Source organism: Cavia porcellus, unplaced genomic scaffold (assembly GCF_034190915.1).
Source record: "Cavia porcellus strain 051 isolate PalLab524CR breed Dunkin Hartley unplaced genomic scaffold, mCavPor4.1 scaffold_31, whole genome shotgun sequence".
Lineage (NCBI taxonomy): Eukaryota > Metazoa > Chordata > Mammalia > Rodentia > Caviidae > Cavia > Cavia porcellus.
In genome coordinates this window covers 9930662-9953537 of record NW_026947514.1, presented here as the reverse complement: position 1 = coordinate 9953537, position 22876 = coordinate 9930662, and the positions used below count along the sequence as shown (strand labels likewise).

Sequence of the window (22876 nt, the reverse complement as noted above, 5' to 3'; positions counted from 1 at the left end):
ACGCTTGTAAAATAACATGGAAAAGAAAATAAAAATTACCTTCCATTTCTCAAGACCCACAGAGAATCTGCATTAACACTTCATTTTGGCCTGTGGTTCTCAAACTTGAAAATATAGAAAGTCTCAGAGAAGGCTTGTTAACACGCAGACTGCCAGGCTGCTCCCCTAGACTTCCAGGGTGAGGCCTAAAAGCTTGTATCTCTGGTGAGTGGCTGTGGAAGGTCACTTGAAAATTATTTTAGACTGTACCCTGACCTTGCTTTTGGTATATGTGTTAGAAAAAAATGACATTAGCTTATACTGCTAATATCTATTTTGTAGTTACACAATGTGAGTACAGAATCTTTGTCTATGACAGATTTTAAACTGATAATTAGATTTCATTGTAGAGTTGGAAAGGTTTCACCAAACCTAACTGCTATGTATTGTAGATGACCTCTTTTTTATTCTTACAGCATTGTTCGCTGTAAGAACATCTGTTGAGCGCTTACAGTGTACCAGGCAATTCTCAAGGTGGCATACTTCTTACAATCTCATGTGCTTGATTATTTACTGCCCATTAATGAGGGAGGCACCTTAATTATAACAACTGACACTCCAAGAGGTGAGTAACAGTGCCCACAGCAGACAGCTGGTTAGCAGTGGAGCAGGGATCCAAGCCAATGCATCCTGTCTGACATCCCGAATTCAGGTCTCTCTGTTGTGCTGTTTTGGGCATCTATCTTTGGCTTATCATCCTGCTACATCCTTAGGACAAATTCCGAAGGACAGAACTCCTGTATCAAAGGATACAGAGGTATTTTAAAGATCATGATGCCCGTGCCTGGTTGCTGCTGAGAGATGGTTAGGGCCCTGGGTAGCAGCCAGATGGGAAGCTCTGGAAGCATTTGGGCTTCTCCAGTTCACAACACTCCTCGCCTCTCTTCATCTAGAGATGGGGAATGAGCACCCCCAGAGCTGCCCTCATCTCAGCCATGGGCCCCAACCCCAGTGAATGGCTATGTGTCCTGGATAAGCTAGCATACTTCTCCGAGCCCTACAATCCTTTATGGGCCTAATGAGGGTGAGATAAGAAAACATAAGGTGATAGTGGCTGGCTGTGCCAGATGCTCACAGCAGTATGTTTGTCTTCTATTTCAATCCTTTGTTTGTGATCAATGGGAAGAAAGAAAGTAAGGGTGATGAGCTTCACAAGGCTCTCAGGCAGCCCCGGATGAACCATGGCTTGTAAGTGCAAAGCTTAGCCCTGGCCTGCAGCCAGCGTGTGTGGGCCCCACACTTCTCCACTGGCACCATGCCCAGCTTGTTTACAGATTTCTATTATCAAGGCTCTCCTAGGCCCTCAATTGAGGCCATCTGAAGTTCAGCAGGTCAGAGTGTCCCGTTAAGTGGTTCCTATGACCCCAGGCCAAGCAGAGAAGTTTAAGAAACAAGGAGGGGGCTCTGCATTGTGGTGTACGCCTGCAATCACAGCCCCCAGGACATCAAGCCAAGAGGATTCCCACAAGTTCAAGGCCAGCCTGGGCCACATGCTGAGTTCCAGGCCAGCTTAGTGAGGCTCTGTCTCAAAAGAGAAATTAAACAGGAAATGAGGGTGGGATCTGTAGGTCAAGAGGGTGTGGATGGGAGTGTTCTAACTGCTTGCTAATTAGAACTGATTTAACAATCCTGTTATTTTCATTAATTAGAGAAGAAAAAAATTCATACATTTCTTAATTGATCTTCCTAATTCTCATATCTACTCAAATGTCATGATTTTTTTTTGTCTTTTTCTTTTTTATCGGTACTGGGGATCGAACTCACGACCACCTGATTGCAAGCTTATGCCGCTGAGCTAAATTTCCCTGTTGTTTGGGAATACCTATTACTAAGAACAATTGGATCCTTTCCTTAAAATGCAAAGATTGGCTGGTCTCTACGTGAAGAACTAAGATGTGAAAATTCAATGCATTTAAAGTGCAGTTTTTATTATCACCTCTTGCTGGGCGGCTTTGGACAGTAAAGAAATGGGGACGGTAAGCAGCTGGAGCTGGCTGGGCGCAGAGCCAGGACTCGCCCTGTGCCAGCAATGGCAGGCTCCCCTTTTCTCCCGGTGGGCTTGTAAGACTGGTGACCACCCCACTTCCGAGAGGCGCTCGCCCTGGTTCAGGGAGTTGAGCCGCTTGCCCAGGTTTCATGGCTCCTCTGAGGTAGAACCAGGACTCACACCTTTCCTTGCGCGCCCTCCTCTTCTGTCCCCACAACACTGCACCTTTCCTCTGGAGCTAAGGGACAGGGGGCTGCGTGCCTGTGGCAACTCTCCCGGCCTGGCTGCCTCTCAGGTCAAGAACGAGAGCCATCTCAGCCCCTGGGTCAGACATAGGGAGGACAATGCAGTGACTCGAGGTCAGCCATAGAGGCAGGGGTGGCTGGCGGGGCCTCCTTCACCATGGACTGAACCACAGTCGTGCGTGACCATGAGCCTCTCTTGCTCCTCACTCAGAATGAGGAAGAGAGGGCTCTGAAGGTGGATCATAGAGCACAGGGGAGGGGCACTTGCATGGGCCAGCACATCCTGGCCCAGTCAGTCAAAGTTCTGAGCAGGAGCTGGCATATGTGGTCAGAGGAGCTTACAAAAAGCCATGCCAGCACTTCTTCACCTGCAAATCGTCTGTCTGATGGCATCTGAGAATTTCAGTATTGAAGTAACTGGCAGCTCAGGACAGCGGTTGAGATGATGGACCCGGAGGCCAATGCTGGCAACCCATTCCACCTCTAACACTCACTAGTGGGGAAATCTTGAACACATTGCTTTCCCCATCTGTAAAATGGGGACAATAAAAATGCTTGTCTCATGGGGAGTTGAGATGAGATAAAAAGGCACTTATATAAGTGCAGATAGCATGGTACTGTGCATCCTTGTGAGAACCCTTTCTCCAGAGAAATAAGCTGCAGATAGGTCAGCAGCTTGACCAAAGTGGACCAGCAATTCCCATGATGCATTGAGCCCAGTCTTCCTTCATCCACCACTGCCCACTCACCAGCCACACCATGAGGTAGGAGAAGACGGCGATCCACAGAGTGGCGGTGACGAAGGTGACCATGAAGAACCTCTCCCAGCGGGGCTTGCTACAGTTGGGAATGGTGATACACAGGAGGAAGATGAGGGGCCAGGTGAACACCCACTTGGCCTTGTCCCCTCTGGCCTCTGCAGGAAACAAAGGAACAAGGAAGTAGGGGAGATAAAGACACTGTGTTACATACCTTCTTATAAAAGAATGCCACTGATGTGACTCCAAGCAACTGGGGAATCACAGACTTCTATCATGTCATGGAAGCAGACGGTTGAGCCTGTGCTTGTTGACTGAATAACTTTTATCAGTTCAAATCCTTCATCTGGCACAGAACCAGGGAACTGCAGTGGAGATGTGGACAGTGGATGGGCTTTGGAATCAGACAAATTTGATCTGCAATTCAAGTGACCTGGCACAATCACTACAACTTTACTTCTTCCTCTGATGGTAAAGTTTACAGCAACACAAGAGCAACAGAACAATAACATGCAGAGTACTGGCCACATGCAGGACAGTGCTGAGTACATTGTATCTGATTAGTTTCTTCACCTGTGAACCAGGGACACTATCTCTGTCTGTGCAAGAAGATGTGATACAGTGTACATAAAACACCAGGCACACAGCTAGTACACAGTAGGTGGTGTGCGAAGCTCAGCTCCTTTGCTCCAAGGTTATGTAGTCAGCCTGCAGCAGAAGCGAGACTAAAATGTGGGTGTCCTGGCTAGTGCTCCCCATCTTACTGGACCCTAACAAGGAATCCCCATTGGGAGAAGTGGCCTCATTAAGCCACTAGATGCAAACATGGTGCACTTAATGAGCGCAGAGCATGTGTGCCCGGACGGCTGAGGACCAGGTTGCTGGCAAAGCCAGTGAGCGTGGACAATTGTCTTCACAACGTGGACAAAGGTGGGAATGGCTAAAATCTCCTTTTTCAGAATTCTGGAAATTAATCAAAGGTTGAAAGTTTACTTCAGAAAATCAGCCGGATCTCGGTAAGACCAGGAAGCTCTGTAGCATCTTAACTTTCCGTTCTCTGTTCCCTTCCACCTGCTTAGGAATAGCCTTGAAGAGCCGCAGTGCCAGGAAAAGGAGCAGCCTGGCAGCCACCGGAGGAGGCAGACTGGGCCAAGTGGGTTCATGTGTCCAAACTGTGGGTGAGTATGCTCTAGAAAGAGCCTCTACAGGTTGTCTCTGTAATGCTTTTGGTGGGAACATAAATTTAACAACCACTACGGCTATCAGGTTAGAGATACCTAGAAATTACATCTGACCTAGCTTACAGGCACCCTCTGGAAAGAGTTAAAGGCAGCATCTTACAGCACACGTGCATACCTGTATTTATAGCAGCACAACTCAAAACAGCCAAATCTTGGAAGCAGCCTATACATGTCCATCAACAGGTGAATAGACATGGAAAATAAGGTGTTTATACACAACGGAGTGCTGCTGTGCTATAAAAACACAGTAGGAACATTTGTAGGAAAACATTTGTGGGACAGGGGTGCACCTCGAGACCATAATGTTAAGTGAAATAAAATCAGACACGCAAGCTTAGGTATTTCATGAGTGTAATGAAAACCCAAAGTAGAAATAAACTGAAGAGCAAAATAAAGGACAGGTGACAGGAAACAGGGAGACGGATCCACAAGTGGGAAGAGGACTGAGAGATGGAGGGAGGAGGAAGGAGAGGAGGAGAAGGGCACGTAAAAAGAATTAAGCTGTGCTATGTACATGTGCTGACTCCTTATGAAGACTGGAATCATGTACTGCAAACATGGACTAATAAAAATAAAAGCAATGAAAGTCTCTAAGTGCCCTGTTTGCAAAGCATGCTGGGTGTCTGTTTCCACAGCATGATTGTTACTCAAGCTCTTGGGTGGTCACTGGAAGTGCCCACTTCCATTTTCAAGACGACTCTCTGTTGGACCAGAGATCCCCAGTGTGAAAAGTCTTTTCTCAGGTGTTCGAGGAACGCAATCAGAGGCAAGGATTCAATCCCGGTGTCTGAGGTGGAAGACAGCACCCGGGGTGAACGGGAGGCTCACCAAACACATTAGGAGGAAAAGCTGGGGAACAAGATCCAGGCTGGCAGGGGCCTCTAGGGCAAAGCTCCCATCTGCTCCTGGGAATCTAAGGGGCCCTGTGCACCGTCAAGGTTGCATGCGTGCTGCTTGCTTCTTAGCAGAGACCGGCGCCCACCCTAAGCTCTTATCTCAGCCTCAAGCACGGTAAGGCTCGATCAGAATAAGGCAAATGGAAAGCGTGATACAGAGCTGCAAACTGTACAATGACAGCAAAATGGTGGTGGTGGTGGGAGACCCAGAGTAATCCTGGGTAATCTCAGCACTCTGGGAGGTTGAGGCAGGAGAGTTGCAAGTTCAGGCCCAGCCTGGGCGACTGAGTAGCTTAAGAGAGCCCGTCTCAAAGAACAACAAATAGCATAATAAAAATAACAATGGACCCTAGAAGGGGGAAGAATGTAAATCCTAGAGCTGTCACACTGTACTACGTAAGATGCCCAACTTTCTATAACAGTAACAAAATTATAGGATGTACAAACTAAGGACTGCCTGCCTATACAGCCCATAAACGCCCACTGAGGGAGACTAAATGTTGAGTTTATTAGATAAGCTTTAAATTAGCTGTTTAAAAATACGTTCAAAGGAGCTTTTTTAATGTCTATAAAACAGAAGTATGAGAATGATATCTCACCCAAAAAAATCAATAAAAATAAAAGTGATTTCAAAAAAACAAGTAGAGAGGCCGGGGATGTAGCTCAGTGGCACAGCACCTGCCTGGCAAGCACAAGGCCCTGGGTTCGATTCCTGGTACCAAAAAATCAAAACACAACAAAACAAGCAGAAATCCTGGAATTAAGACAAATAATAGCTAAAACAGACGATTCATAAGAAGGGTTCAATAGGCAGAAGAAAAAACTGACAACCTTGAAGGTAGGTCATTTTAAACGCTCTAGTTTGAGGAACAGAAAGGTAAAAAGAATGAAGAAAGGTAACTGGGATTTTAGAGAGCTGAGGGTGTTCTCCAGCTCACATGAGGGGGTTACAGCAGGCGACGAGGGAGGGAAGCGGGCAGGAGGAAACTCAGAGAATGTGTGCTCAGGAGGACTCCGAAAATCTGATGAATCACATTAAGACACAGTCTTCTCAAGTGTACACAGAACGTTCTCCAGGACGGGCCATACGTTAGGCCATAAAACAAGATCCTTTGCATTTCAAAGGACTGACATTACGCAAAGTATGTTATCTAACCCCAGTGGAATGAAATTAGAAATCAACAACAGAAGGAGAACTGGAAGGATCACAAATATGTGGGCGTTAAATAGCAGGCTTCTCAATGACTTACAGGTCAAGAAGAAATCACCAGGGAAATCAGAAAACACTTGGAGATGGAAGCAAAAACGCAACCTACTGAAACTTACGGGATGCCGTGAAAAGGAGGCTTAGAGAGAAATGTGTGAGTGTAAATGCCTGTATTAAAAAGGGACAGATTTCAAGTCAGTGACTTAAACTTCTTGAAAAAAGAAAAAGAATGCAAGTAAAAGAAAAAAGCAGAAAGAAGGAAAGATCATGGTAGAAATAAATGAAATAGAATACAGAGTATCAGTAAAAGTCAGATTTTGTTCTTTAAAAATCTGATTCTATTTATACAAAATGCCCAGAACAAGCAAATTCACAGAGGCAGACAGTAGATCAGGGGTGCTCACAGGATGCAAAGATGAAGGGGATTTGGGGTCACTGCTGCTGGGCATGAGGATTCCTTTTAGGCTAAAAAAAATGTTTTGGAAATATATATTGATCAGATTGCATTAAGTATGAACGTATCAAGAAAAACACTGGATTGTACCATTTACGAGGGTAGATTTTATGGTATATGAATTTTTAAAGTTGCAGCGTAGGCTGGCACTAGCTGTTTTAGTTCTGTACATCTGTGCTTTTTTTAAATCTTCCTAAATAATTAAAAGTGCATTTAGTAAGAAAAAAATCAATCTGCTTATAATGAGCCAAGAGAATACGGTTAGCTAGCAATCTGCAAATCGGTCTCTGTGTGTATCCCAGACTCTGTACCTAAACAACGCCCGTCGTCCTGGATCTTTCTGGACCTTGTAAGACCTGCCCAAAGGTAGAATAGTTTTCTGCCTCACTGGTTTGTCCAAATTCCCAAGGTGTCCCCTTGCCAGTCCACATCCCAGCTCCACCCAGAGGAGTTCCAAGAGCATGTCTGGAACCTCTGCACAAAGGGGAAGCATTCAATCTGGGGAATGTGGCCCTGGACTCTGCAAACCAAGGAAGCCCTTCACAGATACACACAAAGGCAACAGGATGGAGAGTTTCTCACATCACAGTCAGCGAATGGCATCAACTGTCTTTTTGCCTGGTATGGGTTTTGCATCCGGTTTTGACATCCACCACCAGCTTAGCCCCACCCATGTGGCCAGAATCACGTCTTGCCCCGTTTCCCAGAAAAATTCCTCCAAGGGACCCCTTCCACAGCCGAGCTCCTCACCGTGGGCTGAGATCCACCAGGGGACTGAGAAATTAAGGAAGTGGATGGCAACTATCACTGTCTCAAAAAAAGACAGAAAAGATTACAGCCACTCCACACAGCGAAAGGTAAATGTTAGTGCATGAAACCTGCTTCCTTCCCACAGATAAGCATGTGTGCACACGTGTCCGTGTGCAGATTATTTATGACTGGGGTCATGGCCAAGGTACAGACACATTCATGGGTGGCGCCCTCTCTTGGCCCCCTTTGTTTCTTCCACATTGTTTTAGTTCTGCGGCAAAGCCCTGACCCCAGCCAGCCCATGGCAACCTTTCCCTCCTACAAACCCCTTGCATTTTAAAAATATTTAGGAATTACTACAGCTCTGGCCTTGCCACTTTTAACTAACAAATGAACAGACTCTACACACCTCTCCACCTCTCCTGGTTGGGTGCCAAAACATCTGGCAATGGCTCTTGGGGCCTCCTACATTTGTCTAGCAGTGGATTAGCAAGAGGTGATACATTGTCCTGTGAAATTTGGCATTTTAATGACTGCTTTGTTACCTAATTGCTCTAAATGGTGAAATTCAGTGATCCAAGGTCAAGGGTGAGACCAGCCATGACGAAGTAGATCAGGGGTGATCAGGGGTTCAAGTCGAGGCAAGTCATCAGCTGTGGGCACTGGGCCAGCTGTTCCCCCGAGCTTACTTTCCTGCCTTGAAATGGAGGTGGGGGCATGCTGCTGGGGTCTGCTGGAGGTGTGGGGACATGACAGTACTGTATTTGTCAGTGCCACAAAAGAATCTCACTAAACAGCATGTCTCACCATTATTGTGGAGGCAGCACAATTTATACAGACCTGGTTCCAGGTGAAGCCATCAGTGTTTACCTTGGGGGCTTTTAGTTTTGTGGCTACACTGCCAGCCCCCCACAGCCGGGGACTGGTGGATCCTTCCATAATTGTGGGACAACAGAGCTCCCGTCTAATCCCTGACTCATGGCAGAACTGGGCGCTAATTAAATGCATGCAAAGCTACAAAGGCTCCCTGAGATGTGAGGACAAGACACAGAAGAGATCAGCTGAGAAAGACACAATCCTAACCACAAAGAATCATGTGAGAATCACTGTTTGGAAATACACTCCCTGCCAAGGACCTGGATGTGCTACCTGGGTGCAGTCAGGTGTCTCCTAAACGTCCGCCAGGAGGCCAGAACAGCATCAGGAAAGACTCCTGAAATGGAAACTCAGAGAATCACAGGACCAAGGTGAAGAGACACGGACACACTAAACCCTGGAAGCCACAGCTACGTGCTGAAGACAGACCACAGAAATCCAACCTGCAGCTGGAGCCACAGGTGTCCCGTCACACGACTTATCATATGAGAAAAACAAATGCCTTGAGTTTCAGGTTCTGCCACTTGAGTTTTTCTGTTCCATGGAGAACACAATCCTCCACTCACTGGCACCATCTTTTGGATGACCCAATGGGATGGAAGCATCTTTGCAAGATGGCAGAGGAAGAAGCCAAACAGCAGAGTCTTGTGACCTTGTCCACGTCCCATGCTCAGTCCTGCTGAGATGAGTGCTCAGGTCACTTACTGCCACCTGACTGGGTCCCTAACCCAAGAAAAGCCTAGACTAACTCATGCCTGATGTGATAAAGAGTTTGCAGAGGCCACAGGGATGTGACAATGTCCACTGCAAGAGACACCTCCACCACCCATGCACCTGAAAGCCCTCCCTGGTCCCCTCCAGCCCTTTAGGTGCCACATGGGGGAGAAACACTCATCACAGACGCTGACTGCTGTGCAGACGCAGTGGGGAGAAGAGGAGAGGGGCGGCTGCTGGCGTCTCTTCCACCAAGCTTTCCAGTTTCCCTTCTGAAGCAGAACATTACAATTTAATTATGTGACAAAAAGTCCTTAAAACGAGCTGGAACAAGACAGATGGCTAATCATACTGGAGGGACAAAGTATGAACAGATGCAGTTGCTGATGGAAACTTCAGATTAATTGGGACAGTTAACTAATTAGACACTCCAATCAAGGCAGCGGTATGTGGGGGTGTGTGTCATTGGCTGATACAGATTTCCATGGGCCCTGGAGCTAGGAGCGTCCCCACCACCTGGAGAATATATCTCTAGAGCATTGCTCCTGAGCCTGGAGAGGAAGGCAATGTTTTGTGGAGAGGTTAGATCCTCGGGCTGATGATGTGGCAGGTCTGGAAGGAGTGTCTGAGGATTTGCACTCTTAAAAAAGAGATACACTAGCCGGAGAGCCAGAGAGAGGGAAAGGGAGGGAGGGAGGCAGAGAGAAAGATACAGACAGGCTGGCACAGGAGGAACTTGAATCTCAAGTTCCTCCTGTCTCAGCCTCCCAAGTGGCTGGGATTATAGGGGTATACCACCATGCCTGGCACGAGAATTTGCTTCTTTTATTTTCTCTCTTTCTTTTCTTCCTTCTTTTCTTTCTTTCAAGACACAACCCAGGACCCTCTCATTCCCCAGCTCTTTTATTTTGAGGCAAGATCTCACTAAGTTGCTCAGGCTGAGCTGACTTTTGTGATCCTCCTGCCTTAATCTCTCAGAGTGCTTGGCTTTGCATTCCTAACAAGTTCCCAGGGCTAGTGAGAGTGCCAGGCTCCAGATCATACTTTGAAAACCATGGCTCTCAATTAACCCTATTTGAAAACAATTGAGATATAATTACCGTCATATAAAATCCACTCATTTGCACTGTACAGTTTGGTAATTCTTAGTACAAGCAAAAGTTAGGTAACCATCAACAATATAAAATCCTAGATAATTTCCCTCGCCACCAATAGAGACCCAGTGCCCGTTAGAATTCACTCACCCACCCTTGTAGCTTCTGTCTTCTGTTTCTGTCTGTACTGGTAGATTTGACTTTCCTGGGCATATAAATGGGATCACATGGTACAGGCTTTCAACCTTTTGTGCCTGGTTTCTTTCATTTAGCATAATATTTCTAAAGTTCAATTCAGATTGTAACACGTATCAGTATTTTATTCCTTTTATTAGCTGAAAAATATCTGCATATACAGAATTTGTGTGTGTGTGTGTGTGTGTGTGTGTGTGTGCAATATTGGAGGTTAAACACAGAGCCTCACACACACATGCCAGGCAAGCATTCTACCACTGAGCTGCATCCCCAGGCCTGGATGTACCATATTAGCTTCCTACTCGTCCCTTAGTGGATACTGAAGTTGTTTCCACTTTTTGGCAGTGACAAACAGTGTTGTTATGAACACTGGAACAGAAAGGTCTGCGAGGACACAGTTCCCAGTTCTCTGTGATACATGACCAGGAGTGGCATTGCTGGGTCATGTGCTAACTGGTTACTTTCTTTGAGGTACTATTTTCCTATTAGCAACGCATGAAGATTCTTATTTTCCCACCTCCTGGCCATTACTGGTTATTGTTTATCATTTCTGAGTATCGTCATTCCACAGGGTGTGTGAAGTGCTAGCTCATGAGTCTCTATCTTGAGTCTCTAACTAGCATTTACACGTTAGGAGAAATGTCTACTAAACCCTTCATCCGTTTTCAAATTGGCTTATAGCTGAATCGTAAGACCTACCCCATATCTATATTCTAGATGCTGATTTAACAGATATATAAATTATAAACATTTTTCCCATTTTGTGCATTTTTTTCACGTTCTAGCATGTGTCCTAGGAATCACCAAAATCTTCAGTTTTGGTTGTGTAATTTATGTCTCTTACGACTTTTCTCCACACTCCCTTTCTTCCTCTTTCTTTCCTTTCTGTCTTCTTTCTGGTCTCTCTCCCTTCTTTCCTCCCTTGTGCCCAGGCTGGCCTCAAACTTACGATCTGTCTCAGTGTCCCAAGCGCCTGGGATCACAGACATGTACCGCTGTGCTTGGCTTTTATTTCTTTTGTTGCTTGTTTCTTGGTGGCAATTAAGAATCTGTTTTGTGATTAAAAGCCATGAATTCTACACATATGTTTTCTTTTAAGGGTTTTTCTATTTTAAGCGACCACATTTAGGGTGTTACATTTAAGCTATTACATTTTTCATACTGAGCTGATTTTTGTTTTATGGAGCAGGAGAGTCAATTTCATTTTTTAAGAAAAATAATATGGCTTTTCAGTTGTCTTTGTACCGTTTGTTGAAAGGAGTATCCTTTGCCCCACTGAATTGTCTTGGTAGTTTAAGAAAAAAATCAATCAATCTGAAATGCATGTATATTTCAAGACTTTCAATTCTATTTCATTAACCCACATGTCTATGCTTGTGCTATGCAGACAGTTTTGTTTGTTTGTTGTTGTTACTTGTTTTTTGAGACAGCTTTTCACTGTGTAGTTTGGGCTGGGATTAAACTCACTGTGTAGCCCAGGGTGGCTTTGAACTTGCTGCAATCCCAAATGCTTACAAGAATGCATGGCCATACCTGGCTTTCAAACAGTTTTGATTATTGTTTTTTTTTGTGCTGGGTTTTGAAGTCAGGAAATTGGAATCATCCAATTTGGTTCTTTAGCAAGTTTGTTAATCTAACCCGGGTCCCTGCATTTCCATATAAGCTCCTGACAAAATCCAACCTGTGTTTTGATAGGGATTGCACAAATAAATACATCAATTTGGGGACCTCTTCCAATTAATGGACACTGGATATCTTTCCATTTATTTACCCTCTTAATTTCTTTCAACATTTTAGTTTCAAGTATGCAAGTTTTATATTACTTTTATTAATCTTGTTCCTAAATGTTTTACTCTTTTTGGTGCAATTGTAAGTAAAATTTCTTAATTTAATTTTCAAACTGGTAATGTATAGAAATAAAAGTGAGTTTTGTATATTGTGTATTGCTCTTCTCTTGTATCTTTAACTTCAATAATTCTATTGTATCTTTAAATTTTAATAATTCTATTGTATGTGTACGTTCCTTAGAATTTCCATACGTTTAAGATTATGTCATCAGACACTACAGAAGTTTTACATTTTCTTTGGCAGTCTGAATGCCTTTAACTTTTTAAATTTTTTCTGCCTGGTTGCCCTGCCTAGAGACTCCAGCACAATGCTGAACAGAAAGGGTGATATTGTTGCTTCGGTCCTGATGGAGGGAAAGCTTTCAGTCTTTCATTGTTAAGTATGATGTTAATGGTAGGTTTTCACTGACGACTTTCATCAGGCTGAGGAAGTCTATTTCTACTCCAATTTATTGATTTTTAAAAAATTAATTAGAAAAGGTTGTGTTTTGTCTAAAGCTTTCCCTGTGTCTATTGAGATAACTATGTGGCTTTGTTCCTTATGAACATGATGTATAACACTGATAGATTTTCATATGTTGATCCAACCCTGCATTTGTGGAATAAATTCCACTTGGTAAGCTCTATTTTATAAAGAGGAAAAACAAGCCCCATGAAAGCTAACAAACAGCTCAAAGCCAACCGGAAGTTAGTGGCAAGGCCACACACACACCCTGGTGCCCCAGCTCCTGAGCTGGGCTGGCTCTCGGGAGGCAGGAGGAAGGTGCAGATGGAATGGAGCGCTGTCATAGCTGGGTTAATGAATGTCACCTCGCCCCTGCCCAACATTTGTGGCTCACTCCACAGAGGCTATTTTAGCAAAAACTCTTTGCTTTTCATATCAGGTTTTGGGGGCAGGAGGTCCATATTTCACAGCTAAGTGAAATTCAAGCATCTGAGGTGGTGAGGGTAATAGCATGTCCTGAATGCAATTCTTTCACAGTCTAAGTGGTGACAGTGAACATTTTAGAGACGAGTGCCCAAAAACCCATGCACGTACTACAAAGTGCCAACACTGTAATTAAATCCAAATACTGAGGTTTTAGCTTAGGAAAAAATAAACACTTACACAACTCGTGACGTCATTGAAGACAAGCCTCTGAGTGCCTGCGACGGCACGCATGCCACACATTTGCTCTCATGGTCGAAGTCCTCGATGCTGTTCTGTGTCTCTGCCTTTAAGGCCCACAGTCCCTGGGCCTTGGAAGGGCCTCTACTAACACCTGCTGACTGTCAGATTATAGCCTTTTATCATACAGTTTTCATCTCAAATGAAAAATCCAACTGATTGGTCTAATTAAAAAAAATTTTAAACTTTCAGATAGGGTCTTGCTAAGTTGCTAAATTCCCCAGCCTGGGCTCAAACTTGTGATCCTTCTGCTTCAGACTCCCAGAGTGCTGGGATAACAGACGTGTACCATCACACTTGGGTTAGAAAAATCCTCTTGAAGAGAACTACGTGAGTTTTCCCAGTCTCTTAATCCTTGGGACAATGAACTTTAGCATAATCTTTAATTCTTTTCTTTACATTTTTGTTGTATCTTGAATTTTAGATCGACTGAATTGACTGCCTTTGTGATCATCTAGGTTGCCAGGTTTGAATCCCAGCTCTGACGTACCCCAGTGTGAGAATGTAGTTAGCCTCTCCATACCTCTGTTTCCCCAGCTGAAAGATTTTGGGCTAATGAGAGCCTCCGCTGCACGGTGCCAGTGTGAGTCTGGACAGGAGCTGTCACGGGGGACGCGTGGCTGCACCTGTGCGAGTAGGCTCTCAGATTCCAGAGCCTTCTGATGCTGACTCGGTAACTTCCACCTGCTCCAGTAGGAAGCAGACAAGGTCAAGCTCTGCAGTGCAACCACGCAGGCACCCTGAGGCCTGGGGCAGCAGGGAGGCCAGCCTGACCTGCCGTGATATCAGCAAGGTCAGAGCCGGACCGCTGAGGGTCCATGCGCAGCATGGCTGGATAGAACGGGACCCTTGGAAATACTCCCTCACCGCTAGGCACAGAGGCCTCTGGAAGGAGGCATCCTTGGCTGGTCTGCCGGTCACACCCCACTATGGGGACCTCAAGGCTGTGGCACAGAGAGTAGTCCTGGCCTGTCATTCCCCACTGTGGCACCAATAACTGTCGCTGCTCTTACCCTGAGGAGCGGGGCAGCTGAAAGAAAGCTAACCACTCAGAGCACAGTGTCCTGCCTTGAGGCCTTGCTTTGAATTTGTAAGTCCTGGGGACACTGAGGGACCTCAGTGCTTGCTGATTCCTACCCCACCAGCAGGCCCTGGGGCTCACTCCCTTGGCAGGCTGGGAGGGCCCTCCAGATCTGCTGTGTACTGGACCCACTGACCAGGCAGCTGGCCTCCCCCTGGCCTTCCTTCCTGCGGCCCCTTCCATGCCAGTGTGGGCGTTCCAGCCCAGTACTGCATCCTCTTGGCCAAAGTCAACAGAGGAACTGATCGGAGGGTGACATGTTGGGGGCTGGCTGACCTTGGTACCAGCCCTGACTATGGCGCCTATTCACTGATGTGGGGCTTCCTGGAACCCCCATCACCCCCAGCAGGGCTGGCTGCAGACCTGATGCACTGACAGAGGATGCTCAGCCGATGCTGCAGATGGAGCAGAGACAGCTTCTTCTTCTGCAGCATCACTAAGGGGCTCCAGCTGCCACCTGGGTCCCTATTGGTCCTCGGCTCTGGTCTCTGATCTGCTAAGAGGCTTTACAGCTTTCTCTCAACTTCACTCCACTCCACAGAGACTGAGCTGGCCCCTAGCACCCCACTGCAACCTCCTGGGGGCCTGCAGAGGCTGCAAGTAAAGCTAAATGCAAAGCTTCCCAGATTTGAATGTTTGGATTCAAAGCAGCTTCTTTCATTGGAAAGGCAGAACCGAGGTGAGGTGAGTTGCCTTTCTGTGAGGTGAGGTTTGGGCCGCTTTACCAGGCAGGGTGGTGAGGATGCTGGCTTTGCTCCCCGAGACAACACACCCTGAGGCTTATTTCTAATTCCTCCTTTTAGTGGAAGGGAGCAATGTGGCTTCTGTCACCGTCATCCAAGAGGCCTCAGGGTCCCCAGCACACATGGTCCTGCATGAGCCCAGCAGGTGCTGCCCTGGCCTGGCGGAGGGGCCTCATGGAGCAGTTTCCAGGACAGATGGCCTGGCTCTGTCTGTCTGCTTGGGAATGCACTTTGGCAAGCTCCTGGGCTTCTCTCCTCCCATTTCAGTTTCCCACTCCAGCCTATAAGGAGGCTTAGCTTAAAAATTCCCAAGATTCCTTTTAACTCTGGTATTCAGAGACTGCTAGCGCCAGAGAACTTGGTGAAATCTTGCTTTCGTTGAGATAAAAAATTCTGAGTCTCCCTCTACACAATGCCCCATTAGCTCTTTCAAAAGCTAAAAAGTGGAAACAACCCAAATTTCCAATCAACCGAAAAATGAATCAAATGTAGCATTATTTATCTAATGGGATACTTTAAAAAAGTATCAGTACCTACTGCAACACTGAAACCATCATACTAAATGAAATCAGCAGCCGCAAAGGGACATATTCTGCATGATTTCATTTATACGAAATATTCAGAATGGATAAATTCCAAGAGACAGGAAGCAGCTTAGTAGTTACCAGGGCCTAGGAAGGGGCAGGGAAGGAAAAGGGAGGAACTGCTAATGGCTATGGGAGTTTTGAAGGGAATAAAAACATCCTAAAATCGTTTGTGGTGATGGCTGCAGAACCTGTGAATACATGAAAAGCCACGGAATTGTGGACTTTACAGCTTCTCTGTTTTAGAGTACTCGGGATGGAGCCAGGACCTCTTGCATGTTAGGCCACACACCAGCACAGAAAGGTATGAATGGTTAAAGGTATTAATGGTACTAGAAGTGAATTACATCCCAATAAAGCTGTTATATCAAGCAATAAAAACGCTCAGCCAGCGGTTGTTCGTACGGTCTGTGCACTGACACCTCAGTGGTACAGAGTAACCCGCAAGGGCACATCTTTGAAACACCGACCTCAGCTTACAATGCAGAGGGTGAACTGTGCGATCAGAGGCAGCTGCCACCACTGAGGCAAAAACAAGGTCGTTTTTACCCGAAGTGCTGTGTGACTCTGGGGCTGGGGCCAGACAGAGCCAGGCTTGGAACCCCACGGGTCAGTGGGCCACAGCACGTGCAGTTTCTCTATGGTTTTTCCAGCTGAGAGGAAAGAACGGTACACGGAGCTGTGCAAAGTTCCATTTTTGCAGTACCCAGTTACTGGGTTTGGAGGAAGCAAGCTCCTCCCCACCAGCAAGGCTCTCAGAAGCCTTGGAGGACCGAGGACTGAAGGGGGAGAAGGACATCTCCTGACTTGAGTTCCGGGTTTTATAATAATACAGGAAGAGAAGGGTGAGCGGTCCTGTCCAAGTCCTCAAGACAGCCTGTGGACCGTCAGCCCAACTCAACACATCACATCGGAGTCATCACAGATGGGTACCTGTGTGCAAGCCGGGAGACACTGGCATCCTGGACAGAGGCAATCAACTTCCTCACAGCTCTGATGGACGGAGGACCAAAGGAATGCACGTGATGGGTAACGATGTTGTCCCCCACGCAACTCTGAGGTCAGAATACCAGTGTGCAAATCCAAGCGTGCCCCCTCCCCCTTTATGACATGGGACAACCCTGGGTGTGAGGCGGGAAAAACACTGGTCCCTACCTCCCAAGGTCGTCATAAGGACTGAATAGGGCACCACACGTAAGTCACCCCACCCAGCCCAGAGTGAGCTTTTGGTTAGTTTTAGGTCCTGCTCTTGTCCCAAGAGCTCCCAGGGCTGGACTTCAACTTCTCCAATGAGGCCAACTGAACTGCGTCACAGGGGAGGGGACTTCTCCAAAGCCTCAAGCCCACTATGTGACAGCCCTGGGGCCCATAGTCTGGGACTCTGCTCCCTGCTGGACCAGCCAGTCCAGAAAGCCATAGTCCAGCAAGTACAGGGTGAAGACTGGCTTCCCATGTGCTGGCTGTGTGAGCTGGGAAGTCCCACAGCCTCTCTGAGCCTCAGTTTCCCTTCTGTGAAGTGAGGATGATGGCTGTACTCCCTCACAAGCTGACTGTGAGGATTAAACGGAGGTGCAAAGCATGCAGAGGCAGGGCACGGACTAGCACGGGCCGCTCCGGTGGAAATTTCTTTCCAGTTACTGGGTGACCAGGGGAAAGCCACCCAACAGCTCTGTGCTTTCTTTTTTCTTCTGTAAAATGAACATAATCATTATCTCACCTCATGTTATTCTGAGACTTCAGGGAGTGAACACACGTGTAATTCTTCAAACAGGGGAAAACAACCAGCAACCCTCAAAGCTCCTGAACTGTGACTGCTTCCCTAGGGTATGCTAAGCCCTAATCCCTCAAGTGACCATCTTTGGAGATGGGCCTTTCAAGAAGGAGTTAAGGTTCAGTGGGGTCATAGGAGTGGGGTCCTAATCCTTATACGGAGAGAAGTGGGAGAGATCTCGCTAGCTCTGTCTCCAGGGGTGTACCCTGAAGAAAAGCCGCAGGAGGAAGCCAGGAAGAGGCCCTCAGCAGAACCTGACCACGCAGGCACCTAATCTCAGACGTTCAGCCTCCAGAGGTATGAGAAAATAAATTCCATCGCTAACCCACCTGCCTAGACTATTCTGTAATCACAATCTCAACTGGCTGACACAGAGCTCTGTAAGAACAGTCTGTTTTGTCCTGTCCTGGGACTCGGCAGGTCCCTGGTTGATACTGGCTGCTGTAACAATAGCAGGCAGGAAGGTCAGCATCCTGGTGAGCCCAGTGTGATTTCCTTTCCCTAAGGAGCAGGAGAGAAACATCACATGGAAGGGTCAAGGTGAGGCCTCCACGGACTCACAGGACATCCTGGACCGTCAGACACCCACAAACAGCAGCTTGTGTCAGGGGCTTTCCCAAACTGAGCCCAGAGGCAGAGCTGGGGGTACAGTCCATGATTTCATGGGGGACAAAGCTCCTTTTTCCTGGGAAGCTTCATTCCCAACTTCTGGAAACCCTGGTGGGCCCAAGATTCCATCAGATGATGGAGCACGCTCAGAGCCACCCTGCATCCCTCCGCCATCGTGAATCCATAACCAGAAATGAGCCCAAAAAAGCAGGTAGGGGAGGGCCCGGCTGGGTGTGGGGACTTTTCTCTGGGCACGAGGGCTCACTGGCTCGCTCTAACTTCCTGTAAACCACTGCCTAGGCTGCTCCAATTTCTCCTGGCTGCTGTACACCCTGAAACAGCAGCCGCCCAACTCTGTTCTCACCTCCTGCTCTGCCCACAGGACTAGGGAAGAGGAGGAAGTGAGTTGTGGTTTCCAAGGGCAACCCTAGAAACACATCAGCAGGACAAAGGGAGCTGTCCCTGTGACACAGGAACCCAGGCCTGTTCCCGAGGGCAGGAAGGAAGCTCACTGCACTTGGCTCGATTAGGACAGGGCCCAGGGGACCACCCCAGAGGCTTGGCGCTGGGGAGGAAGAGGCCCACTGCAGGAAGGGCGGCCTCAGAGGAGGAGTCCCTGGAGCAGAGAGCCTGGGAGCAGGAGGACCAGGGCCATCAGGTCCCCACCCTCGCAAGACAGTTGCATTCTGTAGCCCATAGACCTACAGCCTGTTCCTGAGAAGCACCAGATCCTGGGACAAGGACGTGGGGATCGGGGGCTGGTCTGGGGCGTCTCTTTATCCACTGGTGCCACACTCCAGGCTGGAAGGAAACTGAAAGGCATCCTTCTACCTGTTCACTGTGCAGAGCAGGAGCTGACCCCTTCTCTGGTTTTCTTGCAGATTCCTGGCCATGACAGCGTGGGACCAGGGTGACTGTGGTGGGTGGTGGCCGTGTTCCATTGGGCCCCATGTCTGCACAATGGGATGCAGAGCTGGAGAACACACACACAAATCCCCACAGGGTACTCTTCACCCACTGACTGCCTCAGTTGTTTCTGAGGTGGCCCTGCTAGCATTGTTCTCCTTGTCCCAAGGAACTGACACTCCTTTGGTGACCTCTGTTAGGTCCCAAGTCCCTTTACTCAGCCCCATTCGGACACAGGGGAGGAACTGGGCTGATGTCAGGACCACTCAGGCTGTGAGGGGCACTGGTGGAACCCACAGCCTGGGGCCAGACCTGTGACTACTTGGGATGTCTCAGTCCAATGTCTTCAGGAGTGGCTCTCCTGGGGGACGTGCTGCCCAGCCAGGACCCTGCCCTGTGGAGCTCCTCCCTCATCCATGTGTCCAAACGGCCCACTCAACACCTGGGGAACCAGCGTCTGGAGAAGAAGATGACCCCTCCACTCTCAGTGTCCCTGACAGCTCCAGAGAAGCCAGTAACCCCAAAGGACAGCAGCAGGACCCAGCCTGGTGGCCCACGCTGTCCACGTAGAGCCAGGAGCTCCCCCACAAGGCCAGGGTGAGGGGCAGAGCAGCCGCATCCCTCAAGACCTTGATGCTGAACACTGGCTTCTTTTCTGAATCCCAAATCACATTTGGGATTTGAAAGTTTTGGAATTCTGTTGCCTTTTGGTATGTGGACACCGGGAAAGAACCCCTGAGAGTGGGACCCTTTCAACAGGGGATCCGGAGAAGATCTCTGTTTCCTGTCTAGGACTGCGGAGGACCCCTTGGGTTCCGGATCTTCTCCACTGGGAAGTCCTGAGCTCATTCACTCACTGATATCCGCCAAGCACCTGCTGTATGCAGGCACGGGGGACGGGGATGCCTGCCTCTGTACAGCTGCCGTTAGTGGGGGAGGACATGAAAGGAGAATATAAAGTGCTTTACATAATGGCATCCAGGAACACCACAGTGACATTTAAGAAGAGCATGAAGGTGAAGCCACATGCATAATGGGGGAAGTGCATTCCAGAGAAGGGCAGTGCAAAGGCCCTGAGCAGGAGTACTGCTGATATCTAGCAAGGCAGCACGGGGGCTGGTGTGACTTCAATAGAGCACATTAAGAGGGAGAAGAAAAGATGAGGTCCACAAGGAGCCAATGACACTGGGCCCACAGGTCCAACTGCAAGTGAGGAGGGAGGGTTACTGACGCCTGGGTCCCCAGCAGCCCCACGAACTTACCTGGCACGGAGAAGGGGGACAGGAAGACGGTCTCCACCGCCTCTGGCTCAGGGGGTGGTGGCTGCGGTGGCGGCTGCTGCTCTTGGTCCTGCTGGGGGTCCTCAGGGTTCTCCCCGGGAACATTCCCGTTCTCCATGCTCTCGTGCCTCCCGTTCTGAAGCGGCTTGCTGCTCACACTGTTCGCCGAGTTGATCAGTCTCTGCCGCTGCAGGGACAGGGGCAAGGCGGACACCAAGGCCGCTGAGACAGCGTCCCACAGTCACCCTGCTCCTCACGCACCTCTCTTTCTTACAGGTGTCTAGAGCCAGCCCTCGGTGGTGGTTTCTCATCCTCCTTGGCATTTGCTACGGTTGGGCCTTTTAATGTGAGCCAGTTTGGTGAGCATGGGGCAGTATCGGGATCGTGGCTTTAGTTTGCATGACCAAAGAAGCCATGCATCTAGGCGTTTGTGCTGGGAAATGACTTCTGTTTACTTCCTGGGTGAAAATGTCTGAAGTGGGTGCAGGGAGAATGATGAGAGGAAGAGTCCTGACAAGCCAGGACTATCCTGGCCATTTGCTCTTCCTTTGCTGAGGACTCACCTCGTTAATTATGATCCTGCTGGCCATCCGTAGTCGAGTCCTGGGCCCAAATTTATTGGTGATCATGATGCGTAAGCCGGCTTCCGGGAAGCTGAACTTGGGAGGGCTGGAGCTCATGATCTCATCCACCATCACCACGGGGTTTTTGCCGTATTGCGGCTTCTCCTTCACTATGGAGCACAATGCTACGATTAGTACTGATCTCTCTGAGGATAGCACCTGAGAGCTGGGGCCACTGGCTTCCCCTCGTCTTGTGAACATCTAGGGTTGGGAACCCATAGCTGGTGGCCACCTGAAGGTCTGGAGGCCTGGCAGCTCTTCCCCTTTCCAAAGTGGATCCCTGGTTCTGCAGCCCCTACAGCAGCACCACGTGTCAGACAGAGCCCAGCACATCTGCATCTCCTGCCACAGAACCAGTTACTGGAGCCCCCATGACGTTCGACCTCTCCATCAGTGGGTGCCATCTCTCTCTTCTCTGGGCCAGCCCTGCTGATGGCCAGGGTCCTTCTGCTCCTCACCCAAGCCTCACAGAGCAGCGTACCTGTCATCAGACAGCACCTTTCACTCCTGTGGTGGAACCTTTCTTTCCAGGGGCTCAGATGAAACTTTACAAATCAACAAGGGTCCCCAGGAGCACAAAATGCTGGAAAGCAGCGGACAGCACTGGGTCTAAACTCCCGGCAAGCCGTGTGCTACGGGCTGGGGGCACCCTCTAAACACTGCTTCTAACCTTGCTTTCTTAATGCCAGCCATGAGGTCAAGGATTTGGATCCCAGGCCTTGCACTGGGCAACAGAGTCCCAGGAGAGGAGCCTGCTAATCCCAGGGTGCAGGGTGAGCGGTGAGCTGAGCCCCTGTGTTTGATAAACCTCACACTCCAGGGCGAGCTGCGTTCTCTCTGACCCTTTCCTTCTCCTCACAAAGCAGAACAAAGCTCTCAGCCCTGCCTCCTTCTTTGCCATCTCCACAAACATGCTGAGTGCTGGTGTCCCTGGAGATCTGACACTGGCCTCCAGATCCCCTGAACCATTGCTCATGAACACAGCACACAGAAGCAGGCAGTGATGTCCCCTCTACAGGGCTGTGAAGAAAGACACGGCTGTCCCTCTGCACTGCTTACCAGATCCCATGTAGTAGGGTAGCCAGGGACAGTCCAGAGAGCAAACCCATGCAAGAGTTAATGGCACAAAGATGCGTAAACCGCACACCACACACACACGCGTGTGCACACACATGCACACCCCCCACCAAACAGCAAGGCTCAGCAGACAGGAGGCGTGTGTGTTAGAAGCCCCAGCCAGGAGGCCCATGCATTTGTGGAGGTGGACACTAACCTCCAACAAGGCGTGCGCTGTTGGGCTGGCTCATGGTGGGTTTATTTATTGTTTAAATGCAAGTGTTATTGCTTGGATGAGAGCAGATTACTTACAATTTAGAAGAGGAGAGTTAAGGAGACAGAGGCCGACAGAGATTGCCAGAGATGATTAGCGTGCGGTGGAGCCTGGGGCAGCATTCTTGATGGTGGCGAAGACGCCAGGGGGTTATTGAAGGAGGGTGTTAGTAGGGGGCTTCTTCCCCAGGGAGCCTGGGTGCTTGGGGCCTCCATCTCAGAGGGCGAGGACACCAATACTGCTGGCTCCAGGATCTGTTCTGTGGAACCGGCCCTGTCACGGGGGCTGCTTGGGAACCAATGGGCTCAGAAGGATGGAGTCTTGCGAGGCAGGAGCCATGGCACCTGCTCCTGGGACATCCCACCATCCCATGATGGTGCCGCCCGTCATGTGACACCACAAGGTGGTGTGTCCAAGCCAAGGACAGCTGCCACGAGGGTCACACAACAATGGCATGTTTTCCTAGTACCTCAGCCCA

General features: G+C 48.6%; 1 protein-coding gene across 3 annotated transcripts in view; it reads right to left on the bottom strand.

Annotated features, from left to right (window-relative positions):
• Slc24a4 (solute carrier family 24 member 4) overlaps nt 1-22876 on the bottom strand; it is a 154100-nt gene that overhangs the window by 10676 nt on the left and 120548 nt on the right. For all 3 annotated transcript variants that reach the window (XM_063241431.1, XM_023561884.2, XM_023561883.2), the window contains 3 exons: nt 21009-21178; nt 20428-20632; nt 3021-3187 (listed from right to left, as the gene is read on the bottom strand). In XM_063241431.1, coding sequence (XP_063097501.1) covers nt 3021-3187; nt 20428-20632; nt 21009-21178 — 542 coding nt within the window. The remainder of the gene's footprint in view (nt 1-3020; nt 3188-20427; nt 20633-21008; nt 21179-22876) is intronic.